General features: G+C 36.0%; 1 protein-coding gene across 1 annotated transcript in view; it reads right to left on the bottom strand.

Moving 5' to 3' along the window:
- LOC127831604 (uncharacterized) overlaps window positions 1-18,718 on the bottom strand; it is a 114,252-nt gene that overhangs the window by 66,212 nt on the left and 29,322 nt on the right. Inside the window, exons 17-32 of the mRNA XM_052356582.1 lie at window positions 18,158-18,247; window positions 16,542-16,725; window positions 14,695-14,795; window positions 13,703-14,050; window positions 11,034-11,117; window positions 10,171-10,395; window positions 9,527-9,871; window positions 6,595-6,678; window positions 5,871-6,158; window positions 4,349-4,432; window positions 3,506-3,736; window positions 2,561-2,905; window positions 1,735-1,818; window positions 1,166-1,390; window positions 535-882; window positions 80-163 (exon numbers count right to left, since the gene is read on the bottom strand). Coding sequence (XP_052212542.1) covers window positions 80-163; window positions 535-882; window positions 1,166-1,390; window positions 1,735-1,818; window positions 2,561-2,905; window positions 3,506-3,736; window positions 4,349-4,432; window positions 5,871-6,158; window positions 6,595-6,678; window positions 9,527-9,871; window positions 10,171-10,395; window positions 11,034-11,117; window positions 13,703-14,050; window positions 14,695-14,795; window positions 16,542-16,725; window positions 18,158-18,247 — 3,150 coding nt within the window. The remainder of the gene's footprint in view (window positions 1-79; window positions 164-534; window positions 883-1,165; window positions 1,391-1,734; window positions 1,819-2,560; window positions 2,906-3,505; window positions 3,737-4,348; window positions 4,433-5,870; window positions 6,159-6,594; window positions 6,679-9,526; window positions 9,872-10,170; window positions 10,396-11,033; window positions 11,118-13,702; window positions 14,051-14,694; window positions 14,796-16,541; window positions 16,726-18,157; window positions 18,248-18,718) is intronic.

The raw sequence follows: 18,718 nt of genomic DNA, 5'->3' as shown, positions 1-18,718 counted from the left end.
GAATTACTAGCAACGGCAGCAACAATGGCGGAAGTAGATGTAGTATTTAACTGAAAATATAAATAAAAATAATTCTTACCGGCTTGGCAGCAACATGTAAAGTCATCCATATATTTGCTGTATCTAAAACATGTGCCGTGGCCATTGCACCAATCAATATTTACTGAAAATAAAAGGAACAAGATGATCATCAGGTAAGTTGAAATTATTTATTACCCATACAGTTGACTTAAACAAAAGTCATGAACTCCTGAAAAGTAACTATCATCTTTAACAATGGTCTGAAATAGAAATATAAAAAAATACAAGGCAAAAATGTGAAAATGCTTTGGGTAACTCTCCATCAGTTCAAGGGAATATTTATTACTCTCCGGTTTCTCAGAACACAGATTTCTTGAGAAACCATTAAATGCTGCCTATATGTTTATACATCTAATATAAATGAAATAAACCGATAAGATTAAATTGTGATATTAAGATATCATTCTTTTTCTCAATTTTTTTTTTAGTGTAATAGACGTTTGTTTTTTCTACCTGCAGTTCTTCGAAGCTCCACAGGACACTGAACAGACTGGTTGCCAGCTTTAAACACAACAAATCCATCTATGAAATCAGGACTGCGCACCCACGCGTTCAGCTCCACCTCCGAGTAGGTCAAGCCATTGAGTCCCGGTCTTGATATAGGCAGGGCATTCATGAGAGTGAGTAACTGAAAGATTGACGCATAGGAACCAGACAACGGGAAGCTCTGGTTCCCGACCAGCACTGTTGCCATGGTTTCGATGTTCGTGGAGCGTGTGATGTTCATTGTGAACCAGGTCGTGGTTGCGTCATCGGGACAGGTGTAGTTTCCAGTCCACTCACTGGGTACCAGCTTCTTACCTATTGATATAGTAAGTTTATTTAATTTTAACATATTAACATCTCAATTAAGGAATTGTTTCATAGATCGATATAAGCTTTGCTCTGGGAACATCCGGCTTAATGAATTACAGTAAAGTGTTGTACCAGATAAGCATGCGCAATCTGCACTGGCTAATCAGGGATGTCACTTTCCACTTTTTTTGTGTGTGTTTAAAAGAAGTCTCTTCTAATCGATATTACAGTCTGAACAATACTTTATGCACATTCATGTTTTCCAAAACTTGGCTCATAATTTCCTTACTGTCAAAGTTATCACAGTTGGCGGCCCCGTCCACCACCATGACATCACAGTCTGGCCCTGTCCAGCCCTGAAGACAGAGTTTCTCCCCTCGCGTGCCGCACGTGTAGTGTCTAAAGCAGTCATTGGTAGGGTCACATTTTGGTAATGTTGTTGTTGCTAGAGTTGTTGTTGTCATTGTGGTAAAGGTCGTTGTTAGACCCACCTCGCATGACTGACCTTTGTAGTCTAAATAAAGGTAGAAGTTACATATAGCATCAGAAATATAATGGCTATGCTAATGAAAAGTTAAAAACAAAAAATAAGGCATATTTAAAGTAAATATTACATAAAGGATTAGAATTATCCTGCATATGATAATGATCATATTGAAAAACTTTTAAAAGTCTTAATAATGGTAAAGGTACATTAAGCATGGGAGTAATCACAGTATGATAGTCATCTCATTGAAAAACTAAAATAGATAAAAACTTAAAATAATGTATACAAATTGTCGATTTCTTTTTGTCAGACTCTTCTTAAACTTTGTTTGGCTCTTTTGAATTTGATAGAAGATTGAATTCATAATGTACCTGTTACACAACAGCATGTGACATCGTTGATGTCTTTACTGTTTCGATAGCAACTGCCACGTCCATTGCACCAGTCAATATTTACTGCAAAAAGAGATCAATCCTTGCATTTAAAAATATTTTATTGAAAATCGCAGAGAACTCATAATTAAATAACCTTCCTAAATGTTTGGTCAGTAACTACTATAAATTTAACGAACACAATGATATGATATTCTTTTTAAAACAAGTAATTTGCATACTGTCAAATTCATGACTACATACTTATGTTTCCTAATGGAAGTCTTACAAAACTGCACGATAGATAAGAACATTATTTTGAGAACAAAAAGAGAGTATAAGATCACTTTGTTAGGATCATTATAAAAACAACACTGGCCCAACAACTACAAACTGAGATGTTTTTACTCATAGAGTTAATCTCCTATATTTAGCTGAGTCTTGTGCTGATCAAAAAGGGCTTCATGGATTTGTGTCATCCAAAATTAGCCTGTGAGAACATTTTTTGCATAGACTGGAATTTTATATAAAAGAGACTTCCTAAAATAAAATAATAATACATAAAAGTGTACCGTGTTGTCCCTGATAAGACTGTGTGGACATCACAAGCTAATAAAAGCGTACCATGTTGTCCCTGATAAGACTGTGTGGACATCACAGGCTAATCTGGGGTGACACTTAAAGCACATGCTTTCAGCCTATATAGCTTCCTCAGAAATAGACTCACTAAATCAATGTTTATAAAAGCTGACAAGTTACAAGGATTCTAATAGGTATTTTTTTTTAGTAAACACTAAGTGCGTTCATAGCTGTTGGTCATGGTTACCTGCTGTTCGCCTCAAATGGACAGGGCATCGCTCAGTGATGTTCCCCTTCTTGAACACAAGGAAGCCCTCAATAAACACCTGCGACATCACCCGTCCATCAAGCTCAACGTCAGAGAAATTTACCCTTGGCGTTTCACGGAAAATGGCTCCCTTGTTCATCAGCGTAATGACTTCAAACACTGAGGCATAGGAACCAGTCATCGGGAATTCATGGGGCCCAACCCTGACCTGAGCGAGAGTCTCAATGTTTGTGGCGCGTGTTATATTCATGACAAACCAGGTTTCTATGTTATCATCTGCACATGTGTAATTTCCCTTCCACTCACTGGGGACTATTTCTTTTCCTGTGAATTATATTTTAATTAGCTATTTTACAATTCTGAAAAAAATCATGTACTAAATTCCCTGTGCATTACACTAAAGGTTGTACACATCAGTCAATTGTCATGTTCTGTCAGTATATTAAATAATGTCAACATAGTTTTACCGTAACTGCCAAGCAACAGAAATATCATATTTTTTACACACTTAGATAAATTATTTAATAATTTGAAATAACTTATAAGTAAAACTGCATTTAACATGGTGATGTCACAGAATAAATGTATGAAACATTCTCAACAACTATTCATTTTTGCATAACTGGGCTTCAAGCGTGTCCCTAAAAGTGTCATCTTAGATAAGCATGTGCAGTCTGCACAGGCTAATCAGGAACAAAACTTTCTGCCTAACTGGGATTTTGTTAAAAAGAAACTTCCTTAAAACAAAAAAAATACCATAAAAGCAGATCGTGTTGTCCCTGATTAGCCTGTGTGGATTGAACAGGCTAATCTGGGACAACAATTTATGCACATGCATTAAGCCCCATTTTCCCAGAGTGAGGCTCATATAAGCTTAAAATGATAATTTATAAACTGTTTTTGAAAAGATTTAAGAAATCTTACCATCAAATATGTCACAGTCAGCATCACCTCCATCAACCATGATGTCACAATCTTGTCCTTTCCATCCGGGCAAGCACAGCTTGTTACCTTTTCCTGTGCACGTGAAATGGTGAGTACAGTTGTTGACGGGTTGGCATGGCGGCAAAGTTGTTGTTGTTGTGGGCAGGACTGTTGTTGTTTCAGTAGGCAAAGTGGTGGTTGGACCCTGTTCACAATTGTTGCCGTTGTATTCTAAAATTTAAAATTGATTTGAACTTAAGATACGCCAAATTAATCAACATTGGGTTGTAAAGTGTATTGATATGCATATCAAGGTGCAAGAAACATTATCAAATTGCAAATTAACTTCTTAAGTTATTAAAAATTGTGTATATACAAGTATTATTCATAATACCAAATATCACATGAACTTCATGATTGTATACCAGCTGTGTGGACATGTAAGCCAATTTTTGCAATATTAATGAAACCATAAATATGACAATTCATCTCAACTCACTTCCTTTTAAAAAAAATTGAGGTAATCAAAGATATGTGTGCGCATTATATTAATTAAAAACAGTACAATAAAAGGCTAGCTCTGCTAAAACAGGGCTAAAGGCATAAGCGTAAAGTGTCATTCAAGATTAGCCAGTGCAGGCCGCACAGGCTAACAAAAGGGTGACATTTTGCGCCTAGACTGGATTTTTGTTTAGAAGAATTTAATTTAAAGCTGACGAAAGTGTTGTTCCTGATAAGCCTGTTCAGATTGCACAAGGGAGATAATCTGGGACAAAACTTTACACTTATGCATTAACACAATTTTCTTAGAGCGAGCTTAATACATATTATATATGTGCTTACGTGTCTCACAACAACATGTGACATCATTGGTCATGATACTGTTCCGGTAGCAAGTTCCATGTCCGCTACACCAGTCAACCGTTACTGTAAATGAGAGGAAAATACACATATTTGAAAACAGAAGAAAATTTGAAACAATGACTTGAAAAAACAGAGCAAAATATGCAACACTTACTGGAAAGTCAAAAAGACAAATGAGTATACAAAGTATAAATGTAACAGAAAATGTTTATCTTAGAACAATAATTTGTTTAAAAATAAAATCGTAGTAGTAATTGCAAAAACTTGATATGGTTCTTATTTTTGTTTGGCTTGAAATTTTGTTTTGACATGTCTAAAAAGACAATTTACTGAGCCTGATTGTGGGAAAACGGGATTTAATGCATGTGCATGCAATTGCATAGGCTAATCTGTGATGACACTCTACGCACATGCATTAAGCCCCTTTTTTCCATACTGTGGCTCAAATAAATTTTAATCCCAAGGTTGCACGGTTCAAAATAAAACATCCTTATATCAAATTCATTTCATTTTATTTTCTTGAAGAAAACATTTCAAATATAAAAGTCACTGTTACAATAAAATTTTATGAAAAGACATGGGTGCATTTTTAGATTCCAATGTTTAGCCATTTTTGTATATTTTACATGAATTTGTTCTTTTTCAAATTGCAAAGGCATTCTTAATTTTCAACAGCTGACTTCAAATGAAATTGCTTTTTTATAGACCAGTATCACCTTATTAAACGTTTTAACTGAAAATTGCAGTGAAAAGATAAATAAATTAGGAACTGTTGGGTAAGTGATAACAGACAACTTTGTTTATGCCTAAAGGGATGCATACTAGAAATATCAAAACATTTAATTCATTTTTTAGTAAAAAATACAACCAATAGAGCCTCACTTTGGGATACAGGGATAAATGTAAGTGCGTAAAGTATCGTCCCAGATCAGCCTGTGCAGTCCACTCAAGCTAATCAGGGATGACACTGAATTTGTGCTAAGAAGAGACTTCCCTAAAACCAAACATACCATTGAGGGGGAATGTGTAGTCTGATTAGCTGGGGTAGACTGTGCAGGATGAACTGGGGCAACATTTATGCACATGCACAAAGCATAGTTTTCCAAATGCAAAGTTAAAAGATATAAATCGACTTTGGTAATATTGATAATTTTTACTAAATATTGAGAAATATCATTATACATGGAAAATTATTCATTAAACAAGATATGTGTTTGTCAGAAACACTATGTCCCCTTTTGCGCCGCTTTGAAGCTATATATTTGACCTTTGACCTTGAAGGATGACCTTGACCTTTCACCACTCAAAATGTGCAGCTCCATGCCAAATATAATGTTGCTATCTTCAATATTGCAAAAGTTATTGCAAATGTTAAAATTGGCGCAAACAAACAAACAAACACACAAACAAACCAACAGACAGGGCAAAAACAATATTTTTTTATGTCCTCCCACTATATTTGTGGGGGACATAAAAAAAGCAAATAATACTTTGTGCATACTATTTAGTGTATTGCAGTCTGCAGTCCCATCTTTGATCATCGTAGAACAGTCAGCTCCGGTCCATCCAGACAGGCAGATCTTCTGACCATACGGGCCGCACAGGAAGTGCTGGGAGCAGTCGTTAACAGGCGTGCACGGTACTGACGTCATTGTGGTGGTTGCCATGGTTGTCGTGGTGGTTGAGGTGGTTGTCGTGGGTTCGGCGGTGGTAGTTGTAGGTATTGTCGTGATGGATGTTGTTGTTGATGTTGTTGTTTGGGGTGGTTGACAATTTGAACCTGTAAAACCTGTGATAGCAAGGAATAAAATTTAATCTGAATTACTTTTAAAGACGTACAAAATAATGAAACATGAAACAATGGATATGAGTAAACTACTGTAGAAGGAAATGTTTCATTAGAGGATTTGATAAGTGTCAATGATTTTTAAATTAACCTGCACCATTAGCTGATATGCACAATTAAGCATATCTTTCTCATATGTTTATGTGTTATATATCGTAAACAAAAGAGCTCATGCATTTGGTTGTGATTTACCGACATTCACTGGCATTTTTTAATTTTAAATGAATACATATAAATCCTTTAACAAAAGCAGGAAAGAGTTTCAAACTCGTAAGAACTGATTTTCAATGCATAAACAGCAACCCTTCAACATAAGCTGGAAAGGAGTCTAAACTTTTAAAAACTTATTTGCAATGTAATTATCAATGTGAAAACTCACCCACGTCACAACAGCACCTGATATCGCTTACTGCGCGGCCATACCGAAAACAGTTCCCATGGCCGCTGCACCAGTCCACATGTACTGGAATCGGTAAACGAACATACACAATTTTGAAAATAAGCTTATGAGCCTTCCTCTGGGAAAAGGGGGCTTAATGCATGGTCGAAAGTGATGTCCCAGATTGCACAGGCTAATTAGGGAAAACACTTTCCGCCTAGACAGGATTTTTATGCCCCCGGATCGAAAGATCGGGGGTATATTGATTTTGGCCTGTCTCTATTGTATATGTGTGTGTGTCCCAAAACTTTAACCAAAACTTTAACCTTGGTCATAACTTTTTCAATATTCAAGATAGCAACTTGATATTTGGCATGCATGTGTATCCCATGGAGTTGCACATTTTGAGTGGTGAAAGGTCAAGGTCATCCTTCAAGGTCAAAGGTCAAAAAAACAAATTCAAAAACTTTAACCAAAACATTAACCTTCTTCATAACTTTTGCAATATTGAAGATAGCAACTTGATATTTGGCATGCATGTGTATCTCATGGAGCTGCAAATTTTGAGTGGTGAAAGGTCAAGGTCAAGGTCATCCTTCAAGGTCAAAGGTCAAATTTATGGCTTCAAAGTGGCGCAATAGGGGGCATTGTGTTTCTGCCAAACACATCTCTTGTTGTTTTTTAAACCAGATTAGTCGTTGCGGGACGACACTTTACGCAGATGCATTAAGCTTCATTCTTCTAGAGCGCAGCTCATAAATAATTGAGAATGGCACCAAATGTTTGTTTGTTATTTCTATGTCTAAACATAATCAACAGGTGGATACTTTTTAGTTATTAACACATTGTGATTTTGTTCTCTCATAACACCATGAAACTAAATTTAATATGCAAATTTTTGTATTTTCAAGTGTGAAACTTTAATTATGCTTAATAGTAAACAAGAGGGCCAAGATGGCCCTAGTTCACTTACCTGAGAGGAGTTGGTTCATTCAATCTTTACCAAACGTCAAACCTGACCTAGATATTGTCCAGACAAACATCCTAGTCAAGTTTCACCATTATTGAACCAAAACTCTGGCATATGGAGTGATTTTGTTTTTGTAATATTTGACCTGGTGACCTATGTTTTGAGTAGACCCCCTTACCAAACATCAAACTTTGCTTACAAAAAATTAATATTATGACCAAGATTCATAAAATCTGAAACAAAATTGTGACCTCTAGAGTGTTTACAAGGTTTTTGTATAATATAATGAAAATTTTGACAATCTAAGGGCAATAATTATGGCATTAATTATGTGATATAAATAAAACCAATCTTTTCACCAAGTTTCATGATGATTGGGCAAAAAATGTGTCTTCTAGAGTGTTCACAAGCTTTTTTTACTACATAAATATAAGAAAACTGCCCCCCCCCCCTGGCAGCCATGTTATTCAACTGACCGGAACCATTTTCAAACTCAACTCTCATATCAAGTAAACAAATGTTCTGACCAAATTTCATGAAAATTGGACCAAAAATGTGACTTCTAGAGTGTTCACATGTTTTCACTATATACATAAAGAGACAAATGCCCCGCCCACTGGCGGCCATGTTTCATTCACCAATCTCGATCATTTAAAAACTAGTCCGAGATATCAATAAAACCAATGTTTTGTCCAATTTTCATGATGATTGGGCAAAAATTGTGACTTCTAGAGTGTTTACAAGGCTTCTTTAAAGCCAAATAAGGAAAACTGCCCCCCGGGCAGCCATGTTATTCAACCGACCGGAACCATTTTCGAACTCAACTCTCATATCAAGGAAACAATTGTTCTGACCAAATTTCATGAAAATTGGGCCAAAAATGTAACTTAAGAGTTTTCACATGTTTTCACTATATACATATAGAGAAAAATGCCCTGCCCACTGGCGGTCATGTTTTTACACTGATCTAGACCATTATTTTTCAAACTCATCCGAGATATCAATAAAACCAATGTTTTGACCAACTTTCATGATGAATGGGCAAAAAATGTGACTGATAGAGTGTTTACAAGGTTTCTCTATAGCCAATTTTCCCTTCTTTATAAGTACCGGTAAACGGCACTTTCCCAATTACGAAAAAACTACAAATTTCCCAATTGCTGTCCAAAAAATTTCCAATTTAAGGTAAAAAAAAAAAAAAAAAAAAAAAAACTTTTTTTTTTTTTTGGAAAATGCAACATTTTGTTAGTTTCCCTATGCAGCTCTATGGTTTGAACCTAGGTAAATATAATATTGACAGCTTAACACTAAGTTATCAATTTTAAAGTATTTGGGAGCATAAAATCAAATACAGCAATTTCCCAATTTGAGGGTTTCACGACTCGATTTTTCCCAATTTTCAGGCTTTCACGACTCAATTTTTCCCAATTGGACCGGTATGGGTACTTTGCCCAATTGGACAAAAAAAAATCGTTGGGACCGGAACCACTTTTGAACTCAACCAACATATCATTAAGGCAAACATTTTGACACAGTTACATGAAGATTGGGCATGAAATGTGACTTCTACAGTGTTTACAAGGTTTTTCTTTTTTTTTTACTTAGTGACCTTCTTTTTGACCCAGCATGACCCAGTTTCAAACTCAATTGAGATATCATTGGGACAAATCTTCTGACCAAGTCTCATGAAGATCGGACAATAAATGTGGCCTCTAGAGTGTTTACGAACAAGTGTGGACTGACAGACGACGGACGGACTGATGGATGGCGGATGGACGACGGACAAAGACCGGTAACAAAAGCTCACCTGAGCAATCAGGTGAGCTAAAAATGTTTAGGGTTGTTAAGTTTTCAATAGTGTACTAGTAAAGTGTGGGCTTTAATCATATAATAATAAAGTCGAAAAGTTTGAAAAAAAAAACACCGAGAAATACTTTTTGGCGAATTTAAACTGCCTGCTACCTGATGTCCTTCTAAGCTCGTTTGGACAGCTCAAAGTTGCATTTCCGTTCTTAAATATCACAAATCCAGAAATGAAAGTCGATGAAACGAGTATTCCGTTCAACTCCACATCCGTATAGTTTATTGCCACGCCTTCTCTGTATATGCTGACGTCATTGTCGAGGGTTAAAAAGTGAAAACTTAAGGCAAAAGCGCCAGCCATTGTGAACGTGAAGTTTTGAACTCTGACCGTTGCCGTAGTATCAATTGTGGATGACTTTGTGATGTTCATTGCATAGAGGACTGCAATATTGTCGTCTGCACAGGTGTAATTGCCGGACCATTCGCTTGGTACCAGGTCTATGTCTGAACAATACAAATAAAACTTATATGTTAACGTTTAAATGGAGATGTTATTATTGTTTAATAAATAACTTGCTATTTATCATTGTTTATAGGCCAAAAATGATCAATTTGGAGTTCTAATGCATACGAATTAATCAAACCACTTTATACAATTTGGTTGTTAAAATTGGTCACATTGAAAGAGTTGTTTATTGATAAAACTTTTATTATGATATAGTATAAATAAAATAATGCAATAAGTTGTTCAATCTAATTTTATTTTCAATTTTTGACTGAATGGATGTGTTAATTTTAAGTACCTAAGAACATGTCACAATCTCCAAGACCTCCCAGTAGCATAATGGTACAGTCCTGCCCAGTCCAACCAGGAAGACACACATGCCGCCCATAGGGGTCGCATGTGAAGTGATGCGTGCAGTTTTCGATTGGGAAACACGGCATTGATGTCATTGTCGTGGTTGCTAGTGTAGTCGTGGTGGTAGTTGTGGTGGTTGGTCCGACTTCACAGAATGCTCCAGAGTGACCTATCAATGAAATGCGAATACTATGCATTTAAATTTGTAAACCAAACAACTTGGTAGAGAAGCTTAATAAACTCAAGTAAGGCATGCATTTTTGCATTAGGGTAAGTATTTGCTTGTTTGTGTGTCAAATTTAATCAGATGTATCTCTCTTATTTATATTTCATAATTTTAAGCAAAATTTTAATTTTGATAACTTTACTGGTATCTGGAATTTAGAAAAACGGTCAGGAGTGGAAAAGCAAACATTACAAAACAATAACCACATCATTTTCACTAACCAAAAAAATGATTAAATAATATTTATTTAACATTATTTTTCAAAGAGGCATATTGAATGACTTAGTTTAAACCTATTTATTTTAGCTCAATTGCATTCAAAGCCTCAGACTTATTGAAACGCTCTCGAGTCTGTTTTCTGGGCCTAGAACCAGTACTTGGTGTCTGCATGGGAAATCTAAAGAATGCTCCCACGGTGGGGATCGAACCCGTGATCACCTGGTCGAAAGGCAGACACCTTACCCATTTCACCACCCTGATCTCTTATTGAATGACTTATCGATCTCATTTAAGTACAAAGATAAAATATATACTTATTGCAAGTTATATGTTGATGACATATTTCTGGATGATAAAATTACCTGATTCACAACAGCAAACGACATCATCTTTTGCTTTCGAGTTTCTGTAACACGTTCCATGGCCGCTGCACCAGTCTATATTAACTATTTGTAACAGAACATACATGGCATGTACAACAAAGAAGCAACACCTAGATGAGTTTGCCATGCCATCTCGCAGGAAAGAACATGCATGTACACATGATAGCGTTCGTTCATGGGTTTGTTTATATATCTAAAAGTATGATTGATATTTATTTGATACTTCAATTTCAAAGTATACAATTTCATATTTTCTTTTCAACATCACTTAGCATAATAGTTATTTTAGAGTAAACAGTTAATGAAAACTTGAAAACCTGAATGGTTAAACAAACATATAATTGTGAAATTTTGATTACAAGAATCAATCAATACTTTAAAGACACTGCCACATCAAAAATGCCATGGTTTCCTTGAAATATCTCCATGTTTTAAATGTTGACCAGTAACAACAGTGATTTTTATTAACAAACCCATCAGTGAATGAATATATTATGAGCCACGCTGTGGGAAAATGGGGCTTAATGCACATGCGTAAAGTGCAGGCTGCACAGGCTAATCAGGATGAAATTTTCAGCCTTTATATTTGTTTTTTTTAAAGGAATTCTCTTCTTAATAAAAAATCCAGTTGAGACAAAAAAATCATTCCTGATAAGCCTGTGTGAACAGCACATTCTAATCATGAATGACACTAGACACCTGTGTGAACAGCACATTCTAATCTGGAATGATACTAGACACCATTGTGTGAACAGCACATTCTTATCTGGAATGACACTAGACACGTGTGTGAACAGCACATTCTAATCTGGAATGACACTAGACACCTGTGTGAACAGCACATTCCAATCAGGAATGACACTAGACACCTGTGTGAACAGACATTCTAATCTGGAATGACACTAGACGCAAATGCAATGCATTTTCCCAGAGTAAGGCTTGAATATGCTATTCTCCGTTTGCTAGCAAATAATTTTCTTCCTTATACTCTCCACCAGCATGCAATCAGTGAGGTTTAGCCTGACAATCAGTGAGGTTTAGCCTGACTATCAGTGAGGTTCAGCCTGATCAAGCACACATTAAAGCACAAACTCTGCAGAAAGCCCCAACAAAAGATTTCTGGAAGAAGCCTGTGTCCTTGGAAAATACCAGTTAAAAATCATCTGTGGATGTTTGTACATTGGAAAATATATTAATTTATGCCAAAATGATACAACTGATAATTTTATATATATATATGTGTTAAAATTGATAATGTGCATATAAATTTAGTTGAACATACAACTGATTCTACCTGTTAAGGAACATACATAACTTTCATTTTAGATAAAGTAAGAATTATGTCTATTGGAAATATATTATAGTGATGTTGTTCCATCCTTTTTAAAATATATGTATTGTACTTTACTCAAATCACAGTCAATTTTCAATTTGTCAGACCTTCACATCTCACATTACCGCTAATGTTATACCAAACACAAGTAATATTTAACCAGTATCTCAAAATCGACATAAGTGTAGCACTTGTTCTATAATTCTGACAATAAGAACACCAAGATTTAGCACAGCCCAGAAATAAAGTCTTACCACCTTTATTCTTAGCAATGCTGCCAATGAAAAACCTCATCTTAACCCTTTACAACTTAGATGCGTATTTTGACGCATTTGTAATCCCTTAGAAAGTTAAATTTAATTTAAGACTTTTCTTACTAAATTCAAGTTATAAAGGCTTCATCTCCAACCCTAAGATAATGATGAGCAGCCAACAGCATAAACCTGAACAGACTGCGAGTTACTCCATTTTCATTCAGTTGCTGTGAAGTGGGAAAGGGATAACAGCTGCTGTGGGAAAACCGGGTTGTATTAATTGGAGTCTGCACAGGCTTATAAGGGACTATACTTTCCACTGTTATGTTATTCTGTTAAACAAAGACTTTTCCTAACTAAAATCCAGTCAAGAGGTAAGTATTTTTCGTGATTAGCCTCTGCTGACTTCATGCACATGCAATAACCCTTTCCCACTCAGAAGCTAAGTGAAAATGGCTATGTGCAAAAAGCATAAAACCAGATCAGCCTGCGAGTAACTCGCAGTCTGTTCAGGTTTTATGCTGTTAATGCTTCTCATCAGTATAAAAGGGTTGGATATGAAGCCTTTAAGACTTAAATCTAGTAAGAAAGGTCATTAATTAAATTAAACTTGTTAAGTGACTGCAAATGCATTTAAATACGTATCTAAGACAGTGGTAAAGGGTTAAGCCCAGTTTTCTCAGAGACTGGTCTGCCAACAGAATGCAAGCCACTTCAAGACCAAGCACAGCACTTTTTAAAGGTTGGCTAGAGACATAAAGCTCTTAGGCCTGTGGAGTATAGTCTTACCAAACTGTGTGACTGAAATTTACACATGTTTGTTAGAAGTTGATGTTTGTATTATTAATATTACTATAGGATTAGTTCTTTTAGAACATATTGGTTTTACTGTTTATTTTTTAATGAAAGTCTTCCCCATTTGAGATATGAAGACAATTTCCTATGCAACAATTATGTATTTAGTTCCAGTAGTGGAAATTATCTAGGTTTACTTGTACAGATAATTTGATTAAATTTATTGCATGTTATCAACAATAGAGAAAGAAAAAATCTCTAAATACCTTTTACCCTCTTCAATTCAAGCGGACAATTCACAGTGGAGCCAGTGTTGGCAATGAACTGCAGAGTCCCGTTAATAAATGTAGGAGTCTTCAAACCCGCCTCTACATGTAGACCAGTATAAATCGCGGAATTCACTTCCCGGAGAAACTGCTGGGCATTCTTCAACGTAAGAACACCATACGCCACCGCAAATGTGCCGGATAGGGGAATTGTCATGTTACCCACAATCGCTGATGCCAGTGTGTCAACAGGTGATGTCTGTGTTACATTCAATGTGAAGGTGACACGTGCATTGTCATCTGGGCAGATGTAAGTGCCTAACCATTCACTGGTCACTAGCAATGAGTCTGGAGAACAAAGAACAGAAGAATTTAATGTTTTCGAAGTTTAGAGTTAATTTATAGATATTGAATATACATGTATGAACTTACAAAAAAAGGCTGATTTTTGGCTAGCTGTTCTTTTGTTAGTGCTATTCTTATTCTTAGAATTCTAATTGTATTATAATTTTTGATATCTAATCAATTGAGATAAAAATGACAAAGCATGAGCTCTAATATTTTGTGCTGAAGAAATATGACAATTTAAATGACTATAACATACTCCTATTGTATCATTCTGTTCTAAAAGTCACATTGGTGTAATGTACTCTTCCCAGGACACTGACTCAAAAGTGCCTATATGTGACCAGGCTTTTAATATAATCACAGGTTCAATCCCTGTTACTGGTAGTATGTGACTTTGGATAGTGGTCACCATACCGTATAGGTGGGGTTTCCTCCCGGTACTCTAGCTTCACCCACAACATAAGGCAACATAAAAATTGAACATCTTAATAGCTTGAAATTGCAGCTTTAATTATATATTTGTCCAATCGTTCGGGAGTCAAGTAAATCAATTAGGTTAGTGTGCTTGTAAACACTCTGGCTCCGCACATAATACAACCTCAGGCACGGAAGGACCTTATTGACTTTTAATAACATAATCTTACCGTCAAAGGAGTCGCAGTCGGCTTGTCCACCCGGTGTAATTTTGTCACAATCCTTGCCGCCCCACCCTGGGGTACAGATCTTCCGGCCATAGGAGTCACAGCTGAAATGAAGGGTTACCATTGAACTTTGTTCTGGGAACACTTGGCTTAATGCAAAGGCATGAAGTGTCATCCCAGATTGCATAGGCTAATCAGGGACGACACTTTCCACTTAGACTGGATTTTCTGAAAAAAGACACCTCCTCAAATCAAAATTTCCATAAAGGCAAAAGTATTGTCTTTGATAAGCCTTTGCAAAATGCACAGGCTAATCTGGGATGACCTTTTACACACATGCCATAAGCATCGTGAGTTCTCCAGAACAATAGGGGTAGCACCTGAAATGTACAATTAGATACCAGAAATAGGGGTAACAGCTGAAATGTAGGGTTAGATACCAGTAATAGAGCTCGAGTGAGATAATAGGAAATAGGGGTCATAGATGAAATAGTAGAATGAAATAATAATATATCATGGTCACAACTAAGATGTAGGATTTTATATCAGGAAAAATGGATCACAGCTGAAATGAAGTGATAGATACTAGTAATTGAAGTTGCGGCTGAAAAAACTATACTGAATGAGATAATAGTAACTGGGGTCACAGCTAATAAGGTAGGGTACGTTAACATTAAATAGATGTCCCAGCTGAAATGTAGGGTTTTACACCAGGATTTATAGTCTTGGCTGAAATGGTTGAAAACTGATAAATATGGGTCTCAAATGTAATGTAGGGTTTTACACCAGGAAATATGGATCTCAACTGTAATGTAAGGTTTTACACCAGGAAATATGGGTCTCAACTGTAATGTAGGGTTTCACACCAGGATATATAGGTCTCAACTATTATGTTGGGTTTTACACCAGGAAATATGGGTTTCGGCTGTATTGTAGGGTTTAACACGGAAATATGGGTCTCAGCTGTAATGTAGGGTTTTACACCAGGAAATATGGGTTTCGGCTGTAATGTAGGGTTTTACACCAGGAAATATGGGTCTCAGCTGTAATTTAGGGTTTTACACCAAGAAATATGGGTCTCAGCTGTAATGTAAATTTTTTCACCAGGGAATATGGGTCTCAACTTTATTTTTGGGTTTTACACCAAGACATATGGGTCTCAGCTGTAATGTAGGGTTGTAATGTAGTCTTGAGCAAATGGTGAGGTATCAAACAGATCTTCCTGGGAAGTGAATAATCATGTGTGATCAATTAAGAGGCATTATAACAGACCTTTTCGGAATTCCCTTTCATGTAAACAATATCATTCACTGTGAAGAAATCAATTCTTTTAATTTAAGTACTTGTAACATGTATGTTATTAACATAAAATATATACAAACACTTTCAATCAAGTAATGTTAAAAGCTTTTTAATTTTGCTTACTTTACTTGTTAAATTTAATTTATACCTTTAAAATCCCTAAGGCATTTAAATCCCAAACCTTATTGAAAGAGTGGGTAGAACCAGTACTATGCGTCTTCAGAGGCAAACCTTCCAGAGTGTGGGAATCAAGTAGTAAACCTCTTGACTGCCAGAGGAACACTCAATCCACCGAGCCTCGCGTTGGGAAAAAGGAGCTTAATGAATGCGGGCAAAGTTATGCCTCAGATTAGCCTGTGCAGTCTGCACATGCTAATAAGGGATTGCATTTTCCATCTAAACTGGATTTTAGCTAAGAAGAGATTTCATTTGACCCCAGATAAGCCTGTACAGAATTCATGGATGACACTGTATTCACATGCATTAAGCCTGGTTTTCAAAGAGCGTTCCAAGAGTTTGCCTATTGAAATTATTTATCAGTTTCTCACCTGTAATGCTGACTGCAGTTTGCAACAGGCGAGCATGGAATGGATGTCATCGTTGTCGTTGGAAGTGTCATTGTTGTGGTTGAGGTTGTGCTAGGAGTTGTTGTTGTTGTAGTCGTTGTTGTTGACGTGGTGGTTGTAGTTGTTGTAGTTGTCACTTTGGTTTCGCAATGGTCACCGATGAAACCTAAAGAGCACATCAACACTGTATGCTATATGTAAGGCTCCATACAACAATACTAAGAAGTTAGTGAGAATGGATCAGACAAAGATTTTTCCAAGTACTCAGGACCTCATAAAAATAATTTTTCAGTTTAACAACATTACAATGCCTTTCTTTTTATAATTATCTCCTTTCAGCTAAAAAATGTTTCCAATAATTTTCTTCCATTAAGTATATGTAAAAACCTGCAACTGTACAACTGAATAAATTGGTTCAGCAATATAAAGAAGTCAAACTCCAGCTGCTGGAGCAGTATTGCATTCTCATCATAAACAATTAGTTGGTCCTTTATTTAAGGCAAGTGACCAATTGCCAAGACAGTACAAAACAGTACAATACAAAACAACATAAACACATATAAGAATAAAGCTAGGGTCACTGCCTTGGAATGGTCAATGCAAAGCATTGGGGGTTTAAACCGGTTATAGATCGCTCAACCTGATCACACTTGGCCCAGCAATATTCATGATACATGTAAGTGTAAATACAATTTAACCTTAAAGGATTGCAACTCAAATTAAACAATAATAAAAGTGAATTAAAACGCATTCAATTGAATTACCATTTAATTACTCAATGGTAGGAAAGAGACCAGAGCAACAGGGTTACAACTTTTTGAGGAACTTTTTGACAGCAAGTCAAGTAACATTATCTCGAATTAAAAACAGCTAAAAGAGTAGTTGTAAACAATACAAAAAGAATATAACGTATTTTAAATTTAGAAATAATACTGTGTGATAATGAAACATATAATACAGTTAACTACATTGTTGGAACTCCCGCCTAAAAAACAAGTTTCTTGATTTATCAAGGGGTGATTTGCCCAGGCATAACTTGTTCTCATTAATTATTAATCACGCATTTAGTTGGTTCACTTTAATGCATCCAATCAAACAATGCAGTATTAAACAGTTACATGTAAGTGGTGTTTTTCTTTGTCGTATTTACAATTAGAGATTTTAATAATTTACTTGATTTGTGTGATTTTACTTCTCAAAAGCTGTTAAATATCCATATACACTAATATTACCACAGCAATTGATCTCCCATGATTTATAATGTATTGATTATGGAATAACTACGAGCCTCTCACAGGGCAAAACAGACTTAATGCCCATGCGTAAACTGTCATTCCAGATTAGCCTGCGCAGCAAACACAGGCTAATCAGGGATAACACTTTCTGCTTACAGTTGATTTTGCTAAGAAGAGGACTTCCTTTAAACAGAAAACACTATACAAGTTGAAAGAGTCGTCCCTGATTAGCCTGTGCACACTGCACAGACTCATTGTGACGACACTTAACACAGATGCATTAAGCCCTGTTTTCCCAGAGCAAGGCTCATATAGTGGGTTTTGTTGATTCAAAGGTTCATGTGATGAGCACATGTTTGGTACCTGTCTGGCAACAACAGTGGTAGCTGTCCCTGTCCGGCCCAGCTCTCCAGCACGACCCATGGCTGCCACACCAGTTGAACGGCTGATAAACTGAAACAAACAATCAAAGATGCAGTCACTGATGTTGCTGACCCACTATTTTGTGTCTAATAACCTTTTTTGTCAGTTGCAGATTTAGACATGCCTTTGAAATATTACATGGTTGTTATTTGTTTGTTTCTTTGTTGTTGTTGTTTTGATAGTTCAAATGTTGTCATAAGATTTTCATGTTGGTTCAGTCTTGAATAGACTTTTGGTTTGGTTTAGAAATTTGGTTTTTTGTCAACATGTTTTCTAAAATGAACCTTTGAATCTTTGAAACAGATATTAAGGAAGTAAATCATCCCGCATTTCTAAAAATTGTGGGAGACAAAAAAGGACTTGTTTATTTGGACTAGCATGTGTTTTCAAAAGCTTGGCATGATAGATTCCACCACAGTGATTGATCTTAGTGATTGACATTAGTAATTGGCCTTGGTGATTGACCTCAGTGATTGACATTGGTGATTGATGTTAGTGATT

The sequence above is a fragment of the Dreissena polymorpha genome, chromosome 5 (genome assembly GCF_020536995.1).
Source record: "Dreissena polymorpha isolate Duluth1 chromosome 5, UMN_Dpol_1.0, whole genome shotgun sequence".
Classification (NCBI taxonomy): Eukaryota; Metazoa; Mollusca; class Bivalvia; order Myida; family Dreissenidae; genus Dreissena; species Dreissena polymorpha.
The sequence above is the reverse complement of the archived record's forward strand: the minus strand, read 5'-3'. Positions and strand labels throughout refer to the sequence as shown.